Source organism: Lepidochelys kempii, chromosome 27 (assembly GCF_965140265.1).
Source record: "Lepidochelys kempii isolate rLepKem1 chromosome 27, rLepKem1.hap2, whole genome shotgun sequence".
Classification (NCBI taxonomy): Eukaryota; Metazoa; Chordata; order Testudines; family Cheloniidae; genus Lepidochelys; species Lepidochelys kempii.
The window spans coordinates 14,309,953-14,324,671 of record NC_133282.1 but is presented as its reverse complement, the minus strand read 5'-3'; the positions used below and the strand labels follow the sequence as shown (position 1 = coordinate 14,324,671).

At 60.5% G+C, this 14,719-nt stretch overlaps 1 protein-coding gene across 1 annotated transcript in view; it reads left to right on the top strand.

Annotated features, from left to right (window-relative positions):
• Positions 1-14,308, top strand: part of TBX21 (T-box transcription factor 21) — a 34,202-nt gene extending 19,894 nt beyond the window's left edge. Inside the window, exons 2-6 of the mRNA XM_073325689.1 lie at positions 8,563-8,717; positions 9,696-9,817; positions 10,494-10,652; positions 11,076-11,137; positions 12,244-14,308. Of these exons, the coding sequence (XP_073181790.1) occupies positions 8,563-8,717; positions 9,696-9,817; positions 10,494-10,652; positions 11,076-11,137; positions 12,244-12,892 (1,147 nt within the window). The 3' untranslated portion in view covers positions 12,893-14,308. The remainder of the gene's footprint in view (positions 1-8,562; positions 8,718-9,695; positions 9,818-10,493; positions 10,653-11,075; positions 11,138-12,243) is intronic.
• Positions 14,309-14,719: the final 411 nt, after the last annotated feature.

Genomic DNA, 14,719 nt, shown 5'->3' with positions numbered 1-14,719 from the left:
TTGGGGTTTCCGGTTTTGTAGCCTCTTTAATCTCCCGGAGCATTTCACAGTCACTATCGCCATCCTGGTCAGGTGGTCAGTGGCATATCCCTACTGCTATATTCATATTATTCGAGCATGGAATTTACATCCATAGCGATTCTATGATGCAGTTTGATTCATTTAAGATTTTTGCTATCTTTGACTTGGTTTTCTTTCACATAAAGTGCCACTCTTCTACCAGCATGACCTACTTTGTCATTCCTACACATTTTGTACCCTGGTATTACCCATTGATTATCATCACTCCACCAAGTTTCTGTGGATGCCTATTCTATCAATCTCCTATTTAATACCAGGCACTCAAGTTCACCCATCTTTAGTATTTAAACTTCTTGCATTTGTAGACAAGCACTTATCAAAATTGTCAATATTTAGTTGTCTGCCTTCTCGTGATGTAATTGAATGGGACAGTTTTGCGTGACTGTTTCTCTTCAGCTCCTACCTGTATTTTATTAACTTCTATCATTACAGTATTATGATTTATTTGTATTAAAGTAGCACCTAGAAACTCCAGGCAAGATCAGGACCCCATCGCTAGGCCCTGTACGAATACAAAGTGGAGTTACTCCTTATTTTTACAGATCCAGACGAACACGGCTACCCCTCTGATACTTACTCCTTACTGCATGCATCCGATGAAGTGAGCTGTAGCTCACGAAAGCTTACGCTCAAATAAATTTGTTAGGCTCTAAGGTGCCACAAGTCCTCCTGTTCTTTCTGCGGATACAGACTAACACGGCTGCTACTCTGAAACCTGTCATTGCTCCTTACTGACACCCATGCAACCAAGATCAGGCCCCCTGTGTATAGGGGCTGGGAAACTGGTGTAAGTTTCAAAGCGGTGTAGTTCGCACGGATTGGACATCCGTTGACTGTGCAACATAAGAGCAATGAACCGGTTTGCCTGTAATCTAACGGGTCAGATCGCTGGCTGGTGCAGACCCGTGCCTGTGAGAGTCAGACGTCGAGATGATCACGGAGCCAGGAATGCTGATGTCTCCCGTCAAAGCTCAGCTGGGGTTCGTTGGCGTCGCTCCATTGAAGGAGGATCCCGCCCTTCATTTCTAACTCGCTGGAAGCCTGGGCTCTGCAAACAAGAGGTCTGGCTCCGTTGCCATCGGAGGTGTGATTACGGTACATGCAGACCCACCGGCAGCAGCGTGGATGGCGTCGTGGGCTAGCTGCCTGAGGGGACCCTGGGCATGTAGTCGAGCGGCTCAGCCCATGCCTCCTGCTAAGCCCTAGCTGGTCCAGTCCAAAGAGCTCCCTTGTCTGTCCCCACCCCCTGCTCCGTCCAAGGCTCTTACCCTCGCATGTGAAAGCCAAACAGAGATGATGATCTCCGTCCCAAATGGATTGGGGACGATACAGGGGACCCAGCCCATCCATCAGGGGCTGCCGCTAATGTGATTGGAGAGGCAGTGGAGATGCCCATCGGGGATCATAGCGATCTGGCGGAGGGGGGCAAGAAATTCTCCCCCCTCACCCCCCCAAATGAGGGCAGCATTGGCCTTGCAAAAGCTACAAGTCTGCTGTAGCCCAGTCGGATTCAACATAGGGATGCCTGGGTTCTACTCCCAGCTTTGCCATAGCCAGGCCTCCTTGCCTCAGTTTCCCCATGGGTAAAATGATACCCATCTCCTGGGGCAGGGCTTTGTGAGGCTTCATTAATGGTTTTCAGGAGCCTTAATGGGAGGGTGCATAATTAAAGGGCTTGATTTCCCCACCACTACCCCACCCTTGGGTGCTCAGATACTATGTGGGGGGAGGTTGTATAAACTTCCAGAGGCACTTAAATGCCCTGGGACTCAAAAGCCTGGGACACAGAGAGAGAGGGCCTAACTCTAAGCACTGGATTAAAACTGGGGGCCTGATTCCCCTCCCCCTGCTGTCAATCAAGAGTGACGGAGCACAAAGATGCTGGCATGAAAATCCACTCCAGGGGGGGCTTTCTCTGAGGCAGGGGTCTCCCCGCTGCTGTGAGCTGTTTGGCCACTGGCATGCTCCACTCCAGAAGTGGCTTCATTTCAGTGCAGAGGTGCTGCTTTTGGCTCCACGTCGGATTCAACTCAGGGCCTACTCCGGCTTCCATTGGACGTGACCAGTTTAATGGCACCAAGACCGGGCCTGAGACGCCCCAGCCCCACCTGCCCCATAAGTATATGGGGCAATACGTTGCTGACGCAGCCATGAAAACGGCACCCTCAGGCTCCTCTGTGCCACCACAAATCAGCAGCATCGGGAGGCAGAAGCCACACACGGTGAGGGCTTGTTCCCTCGGCATGAAGATCACGTCTCTGATACAATTATTCGGGGGAGATCCTGGCGTCCTGGGAGCAGAGACCTTCCTGGAGAGCAGCAAAGCGCTCACGCTCCCCAGGTTCAGGGGAGCCTCGGGGCAAGGGTTTGGGAAATTCATTTGCCTAATCGAGCAAGGAAAGCTGGCAGGAAACCGGCATAGCCTCCCAACGCCTCGCTGAGCTCCTGCGAGTGGATTCCCAGCTGCGGGGAGCTCCATTGAACTCTGCTCAGGATCCAGCCTGCTCGGGTCTGTGAAAGTTGGGGGCACCAAAGATCTTAAGACCCGAGGCAGCAGCTCAGCTGAGTGTATCCCTCCCCGCCTGCACCTACCCCAGCCCCCCACCGCCCTGGTCTGCAGCAAGTCACCATGGCAAGGAGCCGGCACAACGTGGTATAAATATCCCAGTGCAGGAAGGGTGCCACCAACCCAGCCCTCTTCTCACTCTCCGATACCTCAGAGCTGAAATAAAACCTAAGCTCCCGTGGAGAAGGAACCTCCCGCTGCATGGGGCAGACTCAGCTGCAGGAGGAGAATGGATGGGTCGCGGGAGATGCCTGGCTGAAAGCGGGGCAGCGGGTCTGGTTTGGTGCAGTTCTGGATTGGAGCCATTTGCAACCTTCCGGCTCAGATCAGGGATGGGCATTTGAACAGGCCCAGATTTTCAGGGCGCTTTGGATCCAGGGTTTTAGTTTGAGTCCGTGAAGATCTTGGCTGCAGAAGGGTTGGCAGGGGAGAGGGAACATGGTCTGGACCCAGATGAGGAGCATTACAGATGCTCACGTGCTGTGGGCAGGGGGGCTGTACCAACTTCCTCCTCCCCTTTGCAGATGCTCCACCACCCTGACCCCCCGCTATCCCAGCCCTGGGCTCCCCATACCCCCAGCTCTGCTGCTGAGCCTTGGTGCCAACCCACAGCTGGGCTTGGGCACAGGCTGGGGGCATGAGGCAGGCTGGGGGCAGGTTAGACATTGGTCATGGAGCAGGCTGGGGTATGGGGCAAGGGGCGTGGGGCAGGCTGGGGGCATGGGGCAGATTAGACATGGGAGGGCACAAGGCATGGGGCAGGCTGGGTGCTCAGAGGTGCCCCCCACTAGTCAGTAGTACAGAAGAGGAGACCTGGGATGAGGGTCTCCTGGAGGTAACCAAGGGTGAAAGCAGGCAGAAGAAGTGACCTCTGAAAGTTATTTGCTTCCCATGACTCCCTGGGACACCCCAGGGCCACTCTTTGAGCAGCGGGGAGGAGAATTTCCATGCAGAAGGAGGGGAGGGTCCTGGCCCCCCGCCAGGTCCGGCCCGGCCCTAGGAGCCCAGCCTGGGCTGGGCTTTCCAAAGTCGTTTCTGAGAAGCGGGGCCCGGCTCCCGCCAGGTCGCCCCCGGCCCTGAGATCACTCCGCCCCGGGCCCTGCTTTATCAGAAACGCCGGCGCTTCAAGGAAACCCGGAGCTCGACGGCTCAAAGCCCCTCCTGGTTCCGCCCGGCATCCCCCTCCCACGCCGGGGGTGGGGGCCGCGCCGCGATGACTTGGCCTGTCGGCTTTGAGCATCATGTGCTGTGGCAAGCTTGGGGAGGGGAGGAAGGAAGTGAGAAAGACCGAGAGAAGCAGAGGAAAGAGAGAGAGAAAGGAAGAGAAGAGCAGCGGCGGGAGGGGGAGGAAAAGGGGAACGCAGAGAGGGAGCGAGGTCCCTGAAATGATGGGGAGAAAGCCGGGCTCGGCAGGTGGAATGGAGCCTGCGGGGCAGGGGGGAGCTGCCCTGGCCTCCCCATGCAAACGGAGCGGTACCAGCGGGTCTGGTTCTGGCAGGGCTCCCTCCGCCCCCACCTCAGGGCTCCCACTGAATCCACATTGTGCCCCCCCCATCCCCTGACTCCCTGCCCCCCCAGCTCTCAGCCTGGATTTGGGGAGCCCGGCCCTGGGTCCCAAAGCGCCCCCTGGCCCCGCGTGCGGCCTCCGACAGAGCGCGTCGGGGGTGAATATTTCAAGGGGGCCGTTAATGTTTCAAGAGCGGCGCCCCACGGGGGGCACGCGTCTGCCTCAGTGCGGCTCAGCGGGTGGGTCTTTGTGTGTGGCAGATTACCTGGGACTGTGGCGGTGAGCGGTTGTGTGCGTCCGGGAGTGTGCCCAGGGGACGGCGCGCGTGTGAATCTGTGTGTGTGCACAGCCGGGGCGTTGTGTGAGTGTGTCAGGTGTGCATATGCGTGGACGTGGATATGTGCGTGCCAGATTGTGCGTACACCCTCTGGGGGGGCCCGCGGTGCGTGTCACTATGTCGTGAATGGGTTACCGTTGTGCGTGTTTGATTGTATGGGAGGGGGTCAGAGCGTGTGTGTGTTGTTTGTGTGCATATCACAGGGTGTCTGCAGGGCTGGCCTCAGGATAGTAGCGAGACAAGGTGGGTGAGGGGGTCTCTTTACTGGGCCAGCTTCTCTTGGTGAGAGAGACGAGCTTTCGGGCTCCCCAGCGGTCCTCTAAAAGCTGTTCCCTGCCCCACCTTGTCTCTCTTACACAACAGAGGTGCAGCTGAGTGTGTCACTCTCCTGTGGGGGGACGGGGGGGCCTGTCTGTCCATGCACACCACGGGTGCACCATGTCTGCATGGAGCCCCAAGACCCAGCAGGCTGGGCTGCAGGGAGCTGCCGTGAGGCCCAGCGTCCTTGCCAGCCTGGGCTCCGGTGACGTCTGCCTTGCGAGCCATCAGGTCAGCCAGTTCAGCACGGGCAGGCATTTTGCCCAGGGCTACTGGCTCCCTGCTCTTGGCCTATCTTTTATTCACTAGCTAGAGAAATATTCACACGCTCTCCTCTCTGCTGTCTCCTACGCCGTCCCCTCCACGTTCGGGACTGGATGCATGGGGGGGGTGTCATATTTGATTGACAGATCATGGGAGCTCTGGTGAGAGAACCTGGGCCAGCCTTGCCCCAGCCAGGCCTTCTCTGGGCAGCCCAGTTCGTCGCCCATTTAAACCAGCGGGGGAGGAGATTTTACACTGGTGTAACTGACAACAGCTTGCGTCCCGTGGTCCTCAGCTCCTGGCTTCACCAGGAATATGAGCAGGACTGGAGGGGGATTAAATTCTGCTCTTAGTCTTATTATGATTAGTTCTAGATTGTGGTAGCACATAGGAACTATGGACCAGGCCCCCATGATGCTAGGTATGAACAGAATAGAATAATGGTCCCTGGCCCCAAGAGCTTACTTCGCTCCCCCTTACAGAAGCGGACTCACTCCTGAGTCCTCCCAGGGGGATTCAGATCAGAATCCCAGGCGTGGCAGCTCGGGCATTTTTGCTCTGGCAATTTGCTCCTGATTTTGGTTGTTCTGAAAGCCCCAGCTCCAGGAGTCTAGTGATGATGTGAGACTCTTGGCTTCCATTTAAAACAAAAGAACAGTAAGTTTCCAGCCATCGTGGTGCAGAGAGAGGCTTGAAGTCATAAAGCCCCCCCACTTCCCTAGGCTCAAAATCGAGAAGGCAAATAGAAAGGGCATCTATTTTTTTTAAAATTTAATTTCAAGATTTTTAAGCGATTGTGGGAGGAGGGGGGCTGCTTGATGACTTTTGAATAGTTGGCATTGATAAGGCTGGGATCGGGTCAGAAGGGCTGCATTGCGGCTCCATATTTACATCAGCATGACTGGGCCTGATTCGGGGCCTGCCTACCCTCGTGCTAATCCGGCGTGAGCCAGTGTGTAAATCCAGGGTAAACCCGAGAGGGGCCTGGCACTAACATGCATCTTTAACTCGCCGCTGTCAAGCTAACTCTGGATGCACACCAGTGTAAATCTGGCATAAATGCAACATTCCAGCTATACACCAGGGTGGGTGACAGCAGGATCTGGGCATGCATCATAAATTACCAATAATTAATCCACCACGGATTTGGACGGCGCTATCCCAGTGTACACCCGCTGAGGATCAGGCCTCTAAAACCCGCTTGGCTCCGTTTTGGGAGCCTGGCCAGTTTCGTTTTCTTCCTCCTGTCAGTGTCTTCCCTCGGCTGCCTCTGCGGTTCCCACCCTGCACTGAACGCGCTGAATGTGCCAAACAAAACCTCTTTTCATTGAAATGTGTTTGAAGCAAGAGTTGGGGGGGGGGGGGGGTTAGAAAGCGCAAAGTCACTGGGCAGCATCTCCTAAAGGGGGCTGCAAAACAGTACAACCTTTGCAGAGGGCTTTTGTGTTTCCTCTCTGGTCCTGGCTGCCGTCGCTGGGATAACGAGCCTGAGCCATGTGTCCTCCCTCTGAAGCACCTGGCACCGGCCGCTGTGGGAAGACAGGACCCTGGGCGAGATGGACCTTTGCTCTGACCCAGTCGGGCTGTTCCTACGTCCGCCTGGAGCGAACCTGCAGCCTTGAGAACCAAAGCAGCCCCTGCTGCTTCAGAGGACTTAGGTCTCAGCAGGGAACAGCAGCCTGTTGCAGTCCCTAAAGCTGGCCACTAGAGGGAGCCATGCTCACACTCCCTAAAGGCGTGCCTTACATTGTGGTCATGTCTCCCTCTTGTGGCCAGCCCCGGTGTCTACAACCACCCGCTCCCTAACCCCTGGCTTAAACAGCAGAGGCCGGTATTGTTTGAGGGTCCTGAGTTCGATCCTCGCTGGCGGCTGTTAGGCGTGCGTGGATGTGGTTTGTTGCATTGGTCCCCCCTGATCCTACCAGGCCAGGGCCCTCCGTGCAGTGGGGAGACAGGGTCCCCTATTTCCCAGCTGCCTTTCTCGGACCCCTCTTCTTGCTCTGACGAAGGGGGAGGCCACTAACCAGAGGGGTTGAAATAGGGATTTGAAATTGACGTGTGAGCCCCACCCGATCCTGCCTCTTTCCTCTGCCCCCTTCCCGGCTGTCCTCTGCCATTGCTCTCCATTCCCCTTTTCGCTCCCTGCCTCCCTCTCTCCTGCTCCTCCGCCCTTGCCTGGCCTGGTGATGGGGCTGAGAATAGAAACGGTCACTTTCTGAACCGGAGAAGTGAGGAGGAGGGGCAGAGGGAAGTGGGGGCCGGGGCATGGGACACAGAACCGAGCTGCCACCTGTCGCAGTCCGCTGACAAGTCGCTGCGTTCTCAACAGGGCCAAGTGGCTAAATCTGCCCTGATAGGGGGCAAGGGACTGGGGGGGGGGCCTGGGATCAGAACCAGCTGGCTGGGCTGGCTTCGGAATCAGAATGGGAAGAGCTGGGAAATAATCCAGCTCAGGGCGGGTTGCTTCCACCCCCCACCCCCCCACCCCATTGTCTCCCTTCCCGTCTCCGTTCTCTACTGCTTCTTCCCCCTGCTTTCTATAGCCACCCCCAGCTTCCCCTCTTTCCTCCAGTCCCCCCATTTCCCTCAATCCCTCCCTGTGCCTAGCTCTCCAAGGCAGGGAATGCGTCTTTGTATGTTCACACGTGGGTCCCAATCCTGACCGGTCTCTGCTGCAATACCAGGAATGGTTAACGGCCATCAGCTCCTCTTCTCCCTCAGGCTCTCCTGCAAACTCTGCCCCCAGCCCTCTCCCGATCTCTCCGGTTTGATACCCCCAGGGGCCTCCCCAGTGCTCAGGAATTAATGGGGCATTCCAGCTGCCTGGGCAGGGAAACCAGCTGGGCATTGGCCTTGTCTAGGGGCATGTAGTTACAGGGTAACCTAATGGGGCTGGCCGAGGGGTAACCAAGGCGCCTGCTCCATGCTGAGCTGGGAATTGGGAGGCCTGGATTCTACTCCCAGCTCCGCCGCTGACCTGGGGCTGGTCACATCTCACTGTGCCTCAGTTTCCCCTCCCACCCTGTATGTGTCTTGTCTAATCAGACTGTGACCTCTTTGGGGTGGGGACTGCCTCGCTGTGTCTTTGTACAGCGCCTGGCACAACGGGGCCCTAGTCTCTGTTGGGGCCTCTCAGCGCTACCATAATAAATAATAGCATGAGGACAATCCAGGCCATCACACGCCAATCCCCTGTGTTGCCATCACATTCCTCCAGCCCATATCCCACGGATACATCCTCAGGGCAGCTCCGTCCTGCTCCGGGCTGGGATCCCACCTGGGTCCTTGCTCACCTCCACGAGCCAGCTCCTTCCTCGGGGGACCTTTCCCCGCCGCGTGGCCAGACTCCACGGGATTTCAATGGCAGAAGGATGTTCTGCCCTGGGGAAGTGTGTGTATGTGTGTGGGGGTCTTGCTGTGTGATTTGGGGACCCAGGGGGCGTCCCCTCCAGTGTAACACGCTGGGTTGTGTTTGTGTCCCCTCTCCAGGCGGATGTTCCCGTTTCTTAGCTTCAACCTCTCCGGGCTGGACCCCGTGGCTCACTACAGGGTCTGCGTGGACATCGTCCTGGTGGATCAGCACCACTGGAGGTACCAAGGCGGGAAGTGGGTCCAGTGCGGCAAGGCCGAGGGGAACATGCCAGGTAGGAAGGAGAGATCCAGGCCAGTTATCTTGTTCATGGGGCTGAGGAACCAGGGCGTTGGGTACAGGGGAGTGGTCGGGGCTTGCCACTGTCTCTAGGGTTCTCCTGCACCCTCCCCTGCAGCGCCCCCTACTGGGAGAGCCAGGCACCCACCCCAGCCACTGCTCTTGCACCCTCACCTACAGCGCCTCCTGCTGGGAGAGGCTGGGACTGGGTAGCCAGGAGCTTCTGCACCATTCCCAAGAGTGGCACCTGCTATCGAAGCTGTGTTGGGGGGCAGAAGGGGGGGGGGCTTGCTGTGACCTGACAGCTGGTTCCTGATTCGGGGTGGTTCCTGATTGGGGGGTGGGGGTTAAGATTTCAAGCAGCGATGGCCAGCGTCTCAGGGCTGCCTTTTCCCTCTGGGGGGGGAAGAGCTGGATCCGTGTTTCCCCGAACGGGACTGGAGAGCCAGGGTCTGCAATTCGCCCCAACCCCAAACTCCCCTGGCGCTGCAGGGTCCAGTACCAGCCCACCAGCCGATCTCTGGATCCCGGAGCAGCAGGGAGCCCCTCCCCTTCCTTTCTTGTCCCCACCCTATCCCTCCAGCACCGGCTGCCCCCCTCCCTCCCCTCCGCTCCCCTCCCCAGCGCTCGCGGCATTCCCAGGAGCCAGAGCGCCCTCTTGTGGGCAGCCGGGATGGTGCAGTGGCTCCCTGGCTGGCACAGCACCCCAAATAACCGATGTGTTATTTCGCCTCTCTGCCCCCTGCCTACCCAGCCGGCACTTCCCGGCCTGGGCTGGATGAGGGGGGAGTCGCCCCCCGTAGCTGGGTGGAGAAGCTGGTCCCAAGTGCTGCTCCGAGCCCTGAGCCGGAGGCACCCAGCCGGGAGGGGGCACTGGCTGCCGGGGGGGGCTGGCCCAGAGGCCGTGGGTGCAGGGAGCTGCTGGTGGGCCCGTGGCAGCAGCCCGGCACTCAGCAGGGGGCTGTTCTGGCAGGTAACCGGCTGTACCTCCACCCCGACTCGCCCAACACCGGGGCCCACTGGATGCGCCAGGAGGTCTCGTTTGGAAAACTCAAGCTCACCAATAACAAGGGGGCGTCCAATAACATCACACAGGTAACCACCCCCCCATGGCACGGGCCAGACGCCCGTCCCTGTCGTTGTGGGGCACAGGCCAGACACCTGTCCCCCTCTCCCGTGTAACATTCCCCATCGCGGGGCACAGGCCAGACACCTGTCCCCCTCACCTGGGTAACGTCCCCCATCGCGGGGCACAGGCCAGACGCCCGTCCCCATCACCCATGTACCGACCCCGCCCTCCTACAGCGTACTACACAGAGACCCGCCAGCCTATCTGCATTGTTCCTGGCAGGAGCGCTCCCCTCCAGCTTCTGGACCCTCCAGACACTACCTACTCCCCATCATCCACGTCTCTGCGGCGTGGGGCTCACTCCCAGGACTCCGGTGCTTTCTCTGTTCCGTTCTTTCTGTCGCCTTCCTTCCAGCTGAAGGAGCTGCCTTTTGCCCAATAGTTAGCCTGTGGAACTGCCTGCCACATGATATCGATCTAAAGCTATGAATCCCACGGACGTTCCCTCACTGGCTTATCCCCAGGGCCATGGTACCCTCAGTCAGGATAAGCCTGCCATGGTCTCCCCCATAGATTGACCCGCAGAGCAGTGGGGATCACCCTACCACGGGTTGTCCCAGTGTGCCCCCCCTCCCAGCTGCAGAGCACCCCTTATGGGCGCCGCGCCTCTTCCGTGACACTCCCGTGCCCTGCTCTCTGCAGATGATCGTGCTGCAGTCCTTGCACAAGTACCAACCGCGGCTGCACGTGACGGAGGTGAAGGAGGGGGAAGGGGACGAGGCCTACCCCTCCAGCAACACCCAGACCTTCATCTTCCCGGAGACGCAATTCATCGCCGTCACGGCCTACCAGAACGCCGACGTGAGTACGGGGCCCCCGCGCCGCCCTGGGCCACGGCAACCCCTTGGACACTCAGGGGCAGCCACTAGGGGGTGCTGTGCCAAGGAGAGGGGTAGGTCTGAGGCGCCCACGGTGCGCTTGGGTGGGGACTGGAGCATCACGTCCGCACCCCATGGCCCGGCTCCTGCCTTGTGCTGGGAAGAGCAGAGGACGGGTGTCTGGGAAAAGGTGGATCAGGGCCCGTGGTGGGAGCAATGGGGTGGGGGGTGTCATAGGGTTGGGGGAACAGATGGGGAGCACTAGGAAGATGGGGGGGCTGCCCTGGATCCTGGCTTCTTCCCCCCCCCCCGACTCTCCCTCCTTCCCCTCTGCCCCCCCCAGCCCCATGCCGTCCCACTCACGCAATGCGACTGCGTACCCAGACTCTCTCCTGTGTTGTCCTAGATCACTCAGCTGAAAATCGACCACAACCCCTTTGCCAAGGGCTTCCGGGACAACTTCGACTCGTGAGTATCCCCCCATCCCGCCCCCCACTGGCTTGCTCCCCATCGCCCCGCCGGGCCAGCCCAGCCAGGGGGCGACGGTGCCTTGATGCACAGTCATCAATGGGTCACTGCCAGGCGTCTCCGAGGCCCCCATTTGTCTGGCACCCCCAGTGCTCAGAGGGCATTGGTTGGGAGGGAAGGAAGGGGGTCACTGAGGGGTAGCAAACATTGGGTGGATGGGGATGGGGAAGCCGCAGGACCCCTTAACGTGCCTCCCCCTAGCAGCAGGAGGGCGGGTTGCTCACCTGTGTTCCCGCTAAGGTGCGCACCTGCATGGCTACACAAGGGCCACGTGCGCAGGTGAGCGGGGAGAATGGAGGGTGGGGGCAGCGGGGTGAGGTGATGGGGGGGCTTGGAGGAGCTTGGGGCATGGGGACGGGAGAGACCCCAGAGCTGCGGAGGGGAGAGAGGGGGGTGTGTGTGACACACACACACACATGGTCTTTCACACTCACCTCCCAACGCATGTGTTTTTGTTGTTCCTTCTTGGGCCTTCCTGCAATGCACATACGTTCTCTGTACTTTTATTCTTTCAAAGTGCAACGTTCGTGTTTTGACGGGTCTGTGCCCTTCATAATTTTTATTCCTCTCTTTCTTTCACTGAACTTTGATTCTTTGAGTAGTGAGTTCTAAAATGCCTAACGTGTCCTGGCCGGAGTAATTATCCCTCCGGGAACTTTTTCAACAGAGAGATTCTGTCTGGGTGTTTTTGTTTCTCGGGGTGGTGCCCATCCCCGCAGGACCACAACAGTGGTGCACGGAAGGACATTTATTCCGCGCGTGGGTGGAAAAAGTGAGAGGGACCGTTGTCGCTCGCCCTCCGAGGCCGGGTGTCTCTGCTGAGTTTGCCAGCCCGGAGGAAGGGATGGCGACGGGCAGGGATACCCGGCCCGGGGCAGGGCTGAGACCCCCCCCAAACTCAGCTCAGTTACCAGAGCGCCGCTGAAGCCAGCCAGGGCCGGAGTCCAACCTGAGGCACCAGGGGCCCCCCCACCGTGCCAGCCGTCCAGCTTCCTCTCCACCCCCTGCCTGACCCCCCACCTTGTGTTTGTCCCCCCCCCCCCCAGGATGTACACGACGGCAGAGGGCGACCGCGTGACCCCGTCCCCGCCCGACCCCACCACTTGCCAGCAGCTCCTGCCCGGCAGCCGCTTCCCGTCCTTCCTGCAGGAGCAGTACCCGCTTCCCCAGAGCCGCTACTTCAATGGGGAGCCCCTGCAGCCCAAGGAGCCCCCCCGCTGGTACTTCGCCTCCCAGCAGCCCCCCGCCGCCCCCCTGGATTATGGCGCCTACGACGGCGCCTACAGCGGGAACAAGTACATGCCCTTCGGCGTGAAGGCCTTCCCCCTGCCGGCCTCGCCCCACGCCCCGCTGCCCTACTACCAGGAGCCCCACCCCTTCGGCTCGCCGCCCGCCGCCTGGCAGCCCCCCGCCAAGCCCAGCCCCGGGGCGCTCGGCTGGTTCCGGCCCGTGCGGGACGTCAGGCCCCCGCCCGGCGGCGAGGAGAAGGGGAAGGACGCGGAGGGCTGGGCCGAGCCGGCCTCGGTCAAGTCGGTGGACTCCTCGGACTCGGGCCTGTTCGAGGCGGAGTGCAAACGGCGCCGGGTGTCGCCCTATGCCTCCAGCGCCGAGAGCTCGCCCCCCGCCCGCAACGGGGACCTGTACGACAAGGAGGGGGGCGCCGACCCCGGCTACTACGGCTTCTACGGCAACTGAGGGGGAGCAGGGAGGGAGCGTTTTCCTGGTGCTGGGGGGCTAGAGGTCCCCCACCCCGCCCCCCCAAATCATATCGGCTGTCCCCAGGGAAAGGGGGTGAGGGGGGCGGTCGCTGCAGACAGGCGCAGCAGAGGAGGTGAAGGTGGGGTGTGTGTGTGAAGCTTCTCTTTACCCCCCCACAGTTGCACAGTTGGCGGGGGGGACAGGGGCGGGGGCTTAGCGTGTGCCAGGCTGGGCCCCGGCTGACCCGCGTTCGTGCATCGGCCCGTGCGCAAACGCCCTCGTGCACGCTTTGGTGCTCACACCCATGTGCATTTACACACAGACCCATGCCCCAGTCATGCACACGGGTACCCCCCCGTACCCCTGCAGCCTCCCCCCCCCCCCCGCCGATACACCGTTAATGGGGTTACCCTGCAGCCAGCCAGGAGACCGGCCGAGGCTGCAGCTCTGGCCTGACCCTGCGTATCCCTGATGAGCAGCCTGTCTTGCCATCCCCAGGCCCTGGTGGGCTGGGCACAGGGGCACATTTCCCCCGCCCCCCTCCGTTGCAGCAGGCACCTTCCGCCCCCCTGCCCCCCCACCCTGCCGAGCGTGTCGAGGGTTCAAGCACCGGAGCGGCCTCGTCCGTGCCCATCGCAGCCAGGAAGGAGCCGAACCACGCGGGTGGCCGAGGCTGCGCTCCCCCCTCTCCCCCGGGCTCTGTGGTGTCTGTTTTGGGGAGGGAGGCTGGGGAGTGAGTCCTGCACCAACCTTACCCCAGTCACTGGCGGTGACCCCGGGCTGTCCCCTGCCCTCAGCTCAGGGGAGCAGCGAAAGCAAAGTGGGGGCCCTGCCTGACGGGCCCTGGAGCCTGGCAGGCTCTGCCCCCTCGTTCCCCCCCCCCCCCGCCCCCAGATTTGTCAGACTGCCCTTAACGTAAGAGCCCCCTCCCCGACTGCCCTGGGTCTTTGTGTCTTCGCCTCATCTCTGGGGCCGCTGGGTTCCCCCAGCTCAGGGGGCAGAGCAGGCAGGGCCCCACGGACGCCACGACCCAGTTGTGCTGGGGGGGGGGGGGGGCAGGCCTTCAGTGCCACTGGCAACGCAGCCAGCTGGATGAGGCACCCAGGGGCACTCCCAGCTGAGGGGTGCGGGGCATCCCCACCACACACACGCACCCCCACCTGCTGAGACCCCCCTGAGCCCTGCTGGGGGCCACTCACTCCCCCCGCCCCCAGCACCAACCTGGCCTCATGGGCCTGTCCCACTGCTGCCATGCACTGCGGGGAGCGGGGTGTTGCCTTTCACCCCCCCACCCCAATCCCTGTCCCGTCCCTTGGCTGGGGCCAGCCCCTGTGCTCATGGGTTTGGGTTTGTGGCATCCACAAAAGTCCTGGCCTTATGTCTCTGCCCATCAGGCCCGCTGCTGGGGCCCTGACTGCGGTGCTCTTTGGGCGGGGGCCTGCCAGGGGCAGTTCTGGGGACTGTCTGAGTGGCCCCATGGTGGGCGGGGGGGGCGGTAGTTGGTGGGTAAAGGTGCCCCATTCAAATAAAGCGTCATGGCCTCGAGCAGGTTAGCCAGGTCAGAAAGCAGGGCGCCAGCCCAAATTGTGCAGCTCCGAGCGCCGCCGGCTCCCCCACCCCTCTCCACCCACGCTGTGGGGCCTGCAGGGGGCGGATGGGTGCCGCACCCCACCCTACCCCGCGTGGCCAACTACTGCCTTGCTGTGCAAAGCCATGGGGGGCACCAGCCAGAAATATTCATACGTCTTGCAGCAGTTCAGAGCGTGGGGGGGGGGGGGCAGGGCAGAATGATGCTCCCTCCACACGGCTCATCCCCATGTCCAG